Here is a 10,406-nt window from a genome sequence, read left to right as displayed (position 1 = left end):
ACGTTCAGATAAGTGTTCAAGGATTAGTTTACAGCAGATTATTCCGAGAGGAGGAGGGAATGATGCTCAGGAGATTATTCAAACCAGACTCTTAAAAAAACTCTCCACTGCACTGAAAGCCTATGTCCACCAGTGTAAATAAGCAACAGTGCATGCAGACTCCCTCTTGCACACCATGCCTGCGCTTTATCGGATACTTCTACTGTTCTCTGGTAAATTGCTGCTTGAATTTCTTTACCTTTTTAACACATTTTGCAGGGAATGATTAAGAGGGATTGAGAGGGAGTGAAGTCATGTTAAAGGACAATGAGTTGAGTGCCTTCAGAGATCTAACATGAAAGGAACTTAGATCTGTTATAGTCTGATGATTCAACTCCTTAATTTCACACAACAATACAACTGTATTATCTTGAAAGGGTTTAATCTTTTATTTCAATAATCTTGTGATCTTTATATAGAGCACATTTTATGGTTAAATTTGTACTTTAATACATGTTTAATGATTTAACAAATCACTACCAATGTCAATTGCCATGTCTTGTATGTTGACAACCAATATGCACGTTACAAATTACTGTTAATCTGATCTGGGAAAAGATGTTAAAGAACTAGACCAGAGTATAAGAGTGTAAAGGGAATTTCCAGCTGAACAAAAAGGAGAGCAGTGCCATAAAACGTGTGAAGTTGTTTTGTATTGTATTAATTTCATAAGCTATGGTTGTCTAAAAATATCAGTGTCAGAGAAATTATAGTCAATCATACACATATTTGGTTTAATACAAGTTGCAAAAAGGAGACACCCCAGCATAGAAGCATAGAAAACTTTGAACGGGCCTTCTCTGCGAAGATACTTATATATTAATCAGACAGTATCAAATGTTCTCTAAACATCAGCCGGAAAGGCTTGTACGAAGTCAAAACAAAAGACAGTGACTTTGCCAGCAGCTACAGAATCACGGTGCTCCAAATGTCATTGTGACCTCAGTCCTTGTACCTTCAGTAGCTCTGGCGTCAATCACTATCAAACGATATGAGAACAATCCATAACATTCAGTGACAAGTCTAGTGACCATCAACCCGTACACAAATGAGTGTCACAAATAGAACACTAGAAATCATGTGTCTGACAGAAAGGGAAAACATAAACATTTGCTCAGCATTGTGTTAATTACTCTTAACTGAATATGAACTGCATTCGTCTTAAATATTCCCCCATTACAAAGAGCATCTTTCTTGGAAAATGTGAGGGACTTACAATTGCATTATTAGGTTGTCACTTCATAAATAGACTTGTAATAATACAGCATGTCCATCCATACACTTTGAACACTTAGACATTCAGAATAATTTTCATATGAGAGACTAATCACAGAGCTACACTTCTCAATATTCACTTGATGACAGGACATATGACTAAAGAGATAGTATGAAGCAAATGGCACATACTAAGCAAGGGGCTGCTACATACAGACAAGTATATGTAAGTGCACATTTTGAACAAGATGTGTGCACACGTGATTGGTGTATCTGTGTTGCGCTGAGATTCATGTTCTTCTTCTTCTGTTGTTGTTGTTGTTGCAGTGGTAATAGCCTCTATGGCACTGCAGAGGCCTCCACGAACTAAGAGAGGGCTACTGGAGCTGGCAGGAGTCATCAAGTGCAGCACAGGCAGATCAGCCCTGGCTTATATGATGTATGGCTGCTACTGTGGACTGGGGGGTCAGGGCTGGCCCAGGGATAAAGCAGACTGGTGAGGCAGTAGGACAGAGGCGCAATGAGATGTTCTAGCATGTAAAAGTCTGGCATGTTCTGTGAAGCTGATGATGTATTACTGAGCAATATAGTTGATGTGTTATAAACATGTTATAAACATATATATTTTTGGAGGGGGAGTGCCATGTCATAACAAACTCAGATCATTTAGAGTACCACTGAATGAAAAACCCCTCAATCAACTGTTCAGTCTGGTAGGCCACAATAACAACCTGCATTATGCGATGCAGTTCAAACTGCAAAGTGTATCATTTTGGGTTTTCTTTTGAGGTTTTGCCCTCTTGTCAATTGGATATTTGGAAATAGACATGCACAACCAGCACTCCCACACTCAAAATCCTAACCATAACGTCCTTCTGTCCACTAATCACAGACATGAATGCCCACAACACCGTTAAACTACAGAACCTCCAGCCTCCAGATCTCTCATATGCCTGCCTACTAACAATAGTTGAGCCCATCCTCTTTCATTTCCCTTTGTGTTAACTAGAGCTGATGTTGGTCCAAGCTACAATAATATGGAAAAACGCCCAGTCTCTGCCTTTTCAGTTAATAGTTTCTCAAACATTATTTATACAATAATAGTTTTGATTGGGTATTTTTTTAATTAGATAAAGGGACTGTATTACTTATGTAGTGCATCACTGAGACAGCCAATAGTTCTTATAATGCTCTGTTTTAAGTGTTACGGTAGTGTATTTTTTCCTTCATTAAGGTGCTGTCACAAACATGACTGCTGCTACGGCGATGCAGAAATTGCTGGTTGCCGAACCAAGACAAGAAAGTATCAATGGACATGTGAAGACAGAACTGCAGAATGTGGTATGCCATCTCAGTTTTATGCACATGAATGAGACATAATGATTAAATCAAGCTGAGTAAGCCTATCCCTCCCTTTACAGAGGTGTGGTCGTTTAGAGAAGGAAAATACTACATGCTATGACTTGGTCATTTTTGTATAGTTTTGCTGTTGAAAATGAATGGGTCTTTTCAGTGCATGGAAAATAAGATGTGTCATCAACAAACATCTGAGTAGTTTACAAACACTGCAGAAGTTATAGGGGACAGGAGGGCTAGGAGGGAATGGGCACGAAAGGAATAATTTCTCACCCACATTTTCAGGTATTTTAAGCTCTCACCATAATTGCTAATCGCAAAAGCACATAGGACAAGCAACACAGTTCAGGATGTTTACGGTGTTTATTTGAGCATCAGACATTTTCTAACATTTCTAAACCTCAGCGTTTCCTTCACATCCTCCACAGACCACTCCTTTCACATCAGCTGTCATTTAAGGAAACTACTCACCCACTTAACCCTCTATTCATTCCAGATGATCTCAAGGACAAATGTGAGAAGATTCTCTGCAAATGTGACAGGGAGGCAGCCAAATGCTTGAGAAAGGCACCTTTCATACGGAAATATGCTATGTGGCCAGACTTTCTCTGTGGGTGTACACTGCCAACATGTAATATCTACTGATTCAATAAATGTACACTTGTTGATTTTTACATTTGCTGTGTGTCTATTTATGTTAATAGAATATCATATGTATCTCCTTCACAACATTATAATGACATGTAACAGCAGTAATACTTCAGGGCATTTTGTATGGATATCTCCTTTTTTCCATTTATATGAAAAGGAGAAACACTATCACACTGTGATGAGGCTCTCCAAATTGAGCATAGTGACCAGAAATTACAAGCACAGGTAACAAACTAGTGTACAAAACAGAGAGAGCTCAATAGTGGTTACATAACATCCCAGGGTTTATTCTTAGGGGGTGAAATGTTGCAGCCAAGGTGCGATCAGGTAGCCTAAGTACTTACAATAGTGTACTTATACCCGGGTGTGTTGTGCCTTGCCTTATACTCCCTGAGGCTCTGCCGAGGTCTCGTGTCCACTGCTCTAATCCTCTAACTAACCCAGCATGATATTTCACCTCTTAAAAAGGATTCTAAAAGCATCCTGAGGTTTTCACCGGATTTACGTTTTCAACTTAATGTTTACTTTGCTGGAGCTCAGTAGCCGTAAATTATAATAGACAGCACGTGACCAACAGATGGCAATGTTGAATGTTTACTGCAAAGCTAAGATGCATGTTCATGTTACAGTAAAGATGCAAACACATTCTTACACTATTAGCAGCATACTGTATACTTACATCTAGCCTAATGAATTCTAAGGCAGACCTGGGTGCAAATACTATTTAGGGTATTTCAATTTGTCACGCCCTGACCTTAGTATTCTTTGTTTTCTTTATTATTTTGGTTAGGTCAGGGTGTGACGAGGGTGATATGTGTTGGCCATGTCTAGGGTTTTTGTATGTTTATGGGGATGTGTCTAGTCTAGGTGTTTTTATATCTATGGTTGCCTAGATTGGTTCTCAATCAATGTTTATCGTTGTCTCTGATTGGGGACCATATTTAGGTAGCCATATTCCTTGGGTTATTGTCTATGTGTAGTTGCCTGTGTCAGCAATCGGTTTATATAGCGTCACGTTCGTTTTGTAAGTTTGTTTAGTGTTTCTTCGTTTAATTAAAGAGTATGTATTCGTATCACGCTGCGCCTTGGTCTCCTTATGACACAATTACTTACAAAAACACTTGGAGTATTTTGATATTTTTTATTTGAAAATACAAGTAGTTGAATATTGCAATGTACTTGGAAATACACTTTAAAAGTACTAAGTGTATTTAAGTGTACTTTCGAATACAAATATTAAAATACTCTTTGCATTTGTCCATTTGGTCCTAGGGGTATTTGAAGTAACTGAGAATGGCTATTAATATAATTATTAAAGAATACTTAAAATTAAAGGAGTTGATTTGGTGAGATCATTTGAAAATACACAGATATGCATGTATTGAACCCAGGTCTGCTCTGAGGTAGATACATTTCTTGTCTACATTTGTGACATATGACCAGCATAGGGAAGGTCAAATTTGAGGCAACTGAAGTCTGTCTTATACTTTATTTGGGCATGTTCGTTCTGCACCGCTGCATCCGAAATTGCATTCCTAACTTCAAAAGATGAAGCTGTTTAGAATGTTTTGGTATTTCTGTTTTTTGGGCATGGCTCTTTGAAATGATTAATGACAACAATAGCCTTAAAGAGAGACATTTCATTAGAAACCCAAACTCCTGTAATAAGCTGGATATATCATACAGATGCTGTGACTATAAGTAGTCTGTATAGAAGTCCTGCTTTTGTCTGATCTACAGCGGTACGTGTTCGTATTTTGGGAATGTTGGGCATTCTCCTTCAGCAGTGCAGATGCAGCTCTACAGATGCTCATGAAAGGAATCTGGCTCCCCCTATGGGCACAGGAAACACAGGCTGCTAGAAGAAGGCCCTCCTCCTTCAATACAGTCATTGGTATGATGCTTTTTCCCACCTCACTCTCACATGGACCAACAGTGAGTTCCTTACAGAGATGGCCTCAGTTTCCAGACCTGAGTTTGAGGACATAAGGTTAGGAAGTAAATCTGTTTGTGTGTTAGTGGTGTGGTGGTGGAAGATCTTCCCCCAGCTGAATGGTTTCCTTGTTTCATAATCTGCTGTAGGTAGTGTCAGCAAGTACTCAGCACCAGTAGGTGGTGTCATACACATAGTTAACTAGACCTGAAGGGAGAAGGAACAAGACAACACAGATGTTTATTGTGTCTGAATCATATTTCAATTGATAAGAAATAAATAGTTGTACTTTAGTTTGGCTGAACATTGTGTCTACTGTTGTACCTCGTGTAATGCACAAGGACGCAAAATGAATTAAAATAGTTTTCCAATAAGTGTGAGCAGTAGGGTCAAGAGATAATGTCTGAATCCTATTTTGAACCCCAACTATATTGCACATAAATTCATTCCCACTTATATGACCCGATGATCTCTGTTGCTATATACTGTATTACACTACTGACCAGTAAACTCAGAAGTACAACGGTCTTCATCATGAGAACTAATGTAAACAACCATATTAGTGCAATCTGATTACTTCAGTAAGTGCATCCACTTTTCACAGAGCACAGTGAAGTAGCTAAGCCTGTGTCCCATTTTCGAGCTCACGCGAGACACTCCCCATACGAGAAAAAAAAAGAAAATTTAAAATATTTTTTTTTTAGCTACATTTTGGGGTATATACGTGAAATATTTGAAATTGGCCCCCAAATATTTTATAACTTTTACATACATTACAACATATATTACGGAATGTATGTAAACATTAGCATCAATGTTTAATGTATTTCAAAATACATTCTGAAACACATTAAAGAGTATTTATTGATGTACTTGGTAAATATATATTTTTTGGGGGGGGGGGGAATTTTTGTAAAATATATTCCAACATGTATTTATATGTATTTGTATACATTCTTAAATTAAAATGTATGGCAAATATTATTTTTTTAAATGGCCATATCATATAGTAATGAAATGGTGAGTGTCTTAACAATTAAACTTTAGTAGGCTCTTTAGTATCACATGCACTTTTGTCAGTGTCATTAAGACTGTAGAACTAGCACTGTACAAGCTTAACCATTCTTCTTCTTTGGTATTATGGCGGTCAGCATACAAATGTTCCAGGTGCATGCCGCCACCAACTGTATTGGCTCTAAATAAGCCTAATATTCTGTAGTACAAATTCATTACACATGGTGAAGAAATTGCCCGACCAACTAACCCTACAACCATTAATGTATGTATATATTCCACTACTTTGGCCCCATCTGATCCTACACCAGGCCAACAGCCTATAAGGACATGACACCATCATTCAGCTTTCTGATGTAAAATCTTGTACACCCAAGTATTTCTCTACAGCTGCAACCACAACATCTATCTTCTGTGATTTCCGTTTCATTCCTAAGGTACAGGTGACAACCTTGGCCATGAACGCCAAGAAAACCTTACTGAAGCATGTTATTCCGATCACTCGTTATTGATCTCTGCCATATTCACAGGGATCCTCTTAGGATCCCTCACCCTGGACCCATCTTCATCGACTACTCTCGTCACTGCTTCAGCATTTGACACCTTCTGCTCTACTCTGATCCTGGCAACCTAAACCTGCCTTTCTCTCACCTGACACATCTGAGACAAAGCAATGTGTACCCCTACAGTTTACACACACAACTTTTCTCGACGACACTAAGCCTTCCTCCTGCACACTTCTCACGTCTAGCAATCTCACTCATACTCACATCTGCCACATGACCATAACTGGTAAAAACTCTGCATCAAAACTCAGTATTACAGAGTGTCTTCTCTGTTTCACCACGCTCTCCACCGGGTCTGCATCGCACCAAACGGCAGGTGTCACAGACACCAGGAATCTTCAACTCCAGTTATCACTCCTTTCAACGGCGCCCTGCAATGGAGAGGAAAGCAAGTCTCAGTTCTTGTCCTTCTGGATGGCAGAAACGCAAAAAAAAAATCCACATGATTCCACTTCGAGTCACTTTCACCGACCCAACATTCTCCAACCTCTTCTCCACTCAACCCGAAACCATATGTGGATCAGCCAGAAGTCAAGGACACATTCTCTCCAACTCTCATACTTAGCAAAAAACCAAATTATCCTCATCGGACGAGGCTCAAACTCGGCGGTCTTCCCGACACCTGCCAACGCAGTCAATTAATCCTCAATTTCGTCATGTTCAATTTCATTGTCCAGCACTCTATTTACTCTTAATACGTTCCACTTTATTCCTTTTTTTCCTACCCACTGCAATGGGTTCCCAAATCCGACAACCATTCAGGTATAGCCCTTCATCTTGCGACTTCCCAGCAGTTTAACCTTTACAGAACACAATTCAACACATTAACTGGCATGACAAACCGTCTCATCGGAGACTACACTCCCAACAAGCCACGCCTCCAAGTCTTCTAATAGGCTGCCGCCAATTATTTTACTTGACACATACCAAAAGCACTAAGAAGCATTTAAATTACTACATAAATGACTACACACGATACATTATCGGTCATGTAGTGACAGTGTGTGACAAAAACTTAACGAGAGCATTGCAACCAACGTCCAACTTAATGTGTACTGGGTAGCTTTTGCATTCAATTGACCCTCCCTGTTGCACAAAACAAGCTTCCATTCCCCCTGTCATGGCTGATTTAACTAGTAATTACCAATCATTTATATTCAGTGCCTTCAGAAAGTATTCACACCCCTTTACTTTTTCCACATTTTGTTGTGTTACAGCCTGAATTTAAAATCAATTAAATGTAGATTTTTTTTGTCATTGGCCAACACATAATTCCACATTATGGAGTACTATGTTTTTCGAAACGTTTACAAATTAATTAAAGCTGAAAAGAACTGTCTATTCAATGCCTTTGTTATGGCAAGCCTAAATAAGTTCAGGAGTGAAAATGTGCTCAACAAGTCATGTACTAAGTTGCATGGACTCATTCTGTGTACAATAAGAGTCTTTAATATGAAATTTTAATGACTACCTCATCCCTGTACCCCACACATACAATAATATATAAGATCCCTCAGTCGAGCAGTGAATTTCCAGCACAGATTCAACCACAAAGACCAGTGACATTTTCAAATGCCTCGCAAAGGGCACCTATTGGTAGATGGGTACAAAAAACTAAAATACATTGACTATCCCTTTTGAGCATGGTGAAGTTATTAATTACACTTTGGTGGGTGTATCAGTACACCCAGTCACTATACAAAAGGTACAGGCGTCACTATACAAAAAGGTACAGGCGTCACTATACAAAAGGTACAGGCGTCCTTCCTAACTAAACCACTCAGGGATTTCACCATGAGGCCAATGGTGACTTTAAAAGAGTTAAAGTTTAATGGCTGTGATAGGAGAAAACTGAGGATGGATCAACAGCATTGTAGTTACTCCACAATACTAAGCTAATTGATAGAGTGAAAAGAAGGAAGCCTGTACAACAAACAAAAAATACCCCAAAACATGCATCCTGTTTGCAACAAGGCACTAAAGTAATACTGCAAAACTAACTTTGTGTCCCAAATAGTGTTATGGTTTGGTCAAATCCAATACAACACATTACTGAGGACCACTCTCCATGTTTTCAAGCATAGTGGTGACTGCATCATGTTCAAATCAAATTTATTTATATAGCCCTTCTTACATCAGCTGATATCTCAAAGTGCTGTACAGAAACCCAGCCTAAAACCCCAAACAGCAAGCAATGCAGGTGTAGAAGCACGGTGACTGGGTGGCCAGTCCTCTTCTGGCTGTGCTGGGAGGAAATTATAACAGAACATGGCCAAGATGTTCAAATGTTCATAAATGACCACCATGGTCAAATAATAATAGTCACAGTAGTTGTCGAGGGTGCAGCAAGTCAGCACCTCAGGAGTAAATGTCAGTTGGCTTTTCATAGCCCGACCATTAAGAGCATCTCTGGGGGGGGGGGGGCGCCAACCCAGACAGGAAGATCACGTCAGTGACTCAACCCACTCAAGTGACGCATCCCTCCTAGGGACAGCATGGAAGAGCACCAGTAAGCCAATGACTCAGCCACTGTAATAGGGTCAGAGGCAGAGAATCCCAGTGGAGAGAGGGGAACCGGCCAGGCAGAGACAGCAAGGGCGGTTCGTCGCTCCAGAGCCTTTCCGTTCAACTTCACACTCCTGGGCCAGACTACACTCAATCATATGACCCACTGAAGAGATGAGTCTTCAGTAAAGACTTAAGGTCGAGAGAGAGTCTGCGTCTCTCACATAGGTAGGCAGACCATTCCATGTTATGGGTTGAGACCGAGTCTGTGTCTCTCACATAGGTAGACTGACCATACCCATGTTATGGGTGTGCTTGTAATTGTTAAGGACTGAGGAGTTTTTCAGGATAACAAAAATTAGCTGAAGCTAAGCACTAAATCCTAGAGGAAAACCTGCTTCACCTTTCAGCAGGACAATAAACTAAAACACAAGGCCAAATATACACTGGAGTTGCTTACCAAGACAGTGAATGTTCTGAGTTACAGGATTGACTTAAATCTGCTTAAAAATCTATGGCAAGACCTGCAAATGGTTGTTTAGCAATGCTCAACAACCAATTTGACAGATTGCAGTATTTTGACAACAATAACAGGCAAATGTTGCACAATTCTGGTGTGGAAAGCTCTTAGAGACTTACCCAGAAAGACTCACAGCTGTATTCACTACCAAAGGTGATTCTAACATGTGTTGACTCAGGGGGTTGAATATTTTTCTAATCAAGATATTAGTATTTTATTTTTCATGAAAAAAAATGTAATGTTAGAGTATTTTGTGTCGATCAGTGACACAAAATGCCAATTAAAAACATTTATCCCACTTTGTTGCACAACAAAATGTGGAGAAAGTCGAGGGGTGTGAATACTTTCTGAAGGCACTGTATACACTAGGTGACTGATAGGGGGAGCTGTGTTGAAGCCACTGTGTCTCAATCTTGCAACTCCCCCACTGTAGAAAATATAGAAATGCATTTATTAAGGTCTACATTCGGGTTTGCCGACTGTATTATATTATAGACAACTTGATGCATAGTTTTACAGTGTACTATGTGAGCTAAACATAAAAATACATAACATTTTCCCTAAGTATAAATTATAGATGTTACTTGTCCCCACGACAAAAACAAAA

General features: G+C 39.4%; 1 protein-coding gene and 1 long non-coding RNA gene across 2 annotated transcripts; one reads left to right on the top strand and one right to left on the bottom strand.

Moving 5' to 3' along the window:
- The first annotated feature begins 67 nt into the window (after positions 1 to 67).
- On the top strand, positions 68 to 3,284 carry LOC112246030 (phospholipase A2). Its single transcript, XM_024414291.2, has 4 exons — positions 68 to 212; positions 1,582 to 1,750; positions 2,489 to 2,595; positions 3,107 to 3,284. Exons 1-4 carry the CDS (start codon positions 176 to 178, stop codon positions 3,253 to 3,255), a joined length of 462 nt encoding a protein of 153 aa, XP_024270059.2. The 5' UTR covers positions 68 to 175; the 3' UTR covers positions 3,256 to 3,284.
- A 1,886-nt stretch (positions 3,285 to 5,170) lies between these two features.
- On the bottom strand, positions 5,171 to 7,886 carry LOC121847220. The gene is made up of 2 exons (XR_006084161.1): positions 6,979 to 7,886; positions 5,171 to 5,401 (listed from the first exon to the last, which is right to left on the bottom strand). It is a non-coding gene; the product is annotated as an uncharacterized LOC121847220 (long non-coding RNA).
- Positions 7,887 to 10,406: the final 2,520 nt, after the last annotated feature.

The sequence above is a fragment of the Oncorhynchus tshawytscha genome, linkage group LG09, assembly GCF_018296145.1.
Source record: "Oncorhynchus tshawytscha isolate Ot180627B linkage group LG09, Otsh_v2.0, whole genome shotgun sequence".
NCBI classification, from domain to species: domain Eukaryota; kingdom Metazoa; phylum Chordata; class Actinopteri; order Salmoniformes; family Salmonidae; genus Oncorhynchus; species Oncorhynchus tshawytscha.
The sequence above is the reverse complement of the archived record's forward strand: the minus strand, read 5'-3'. Positions and strand labels throughout refer to the sequence as shown.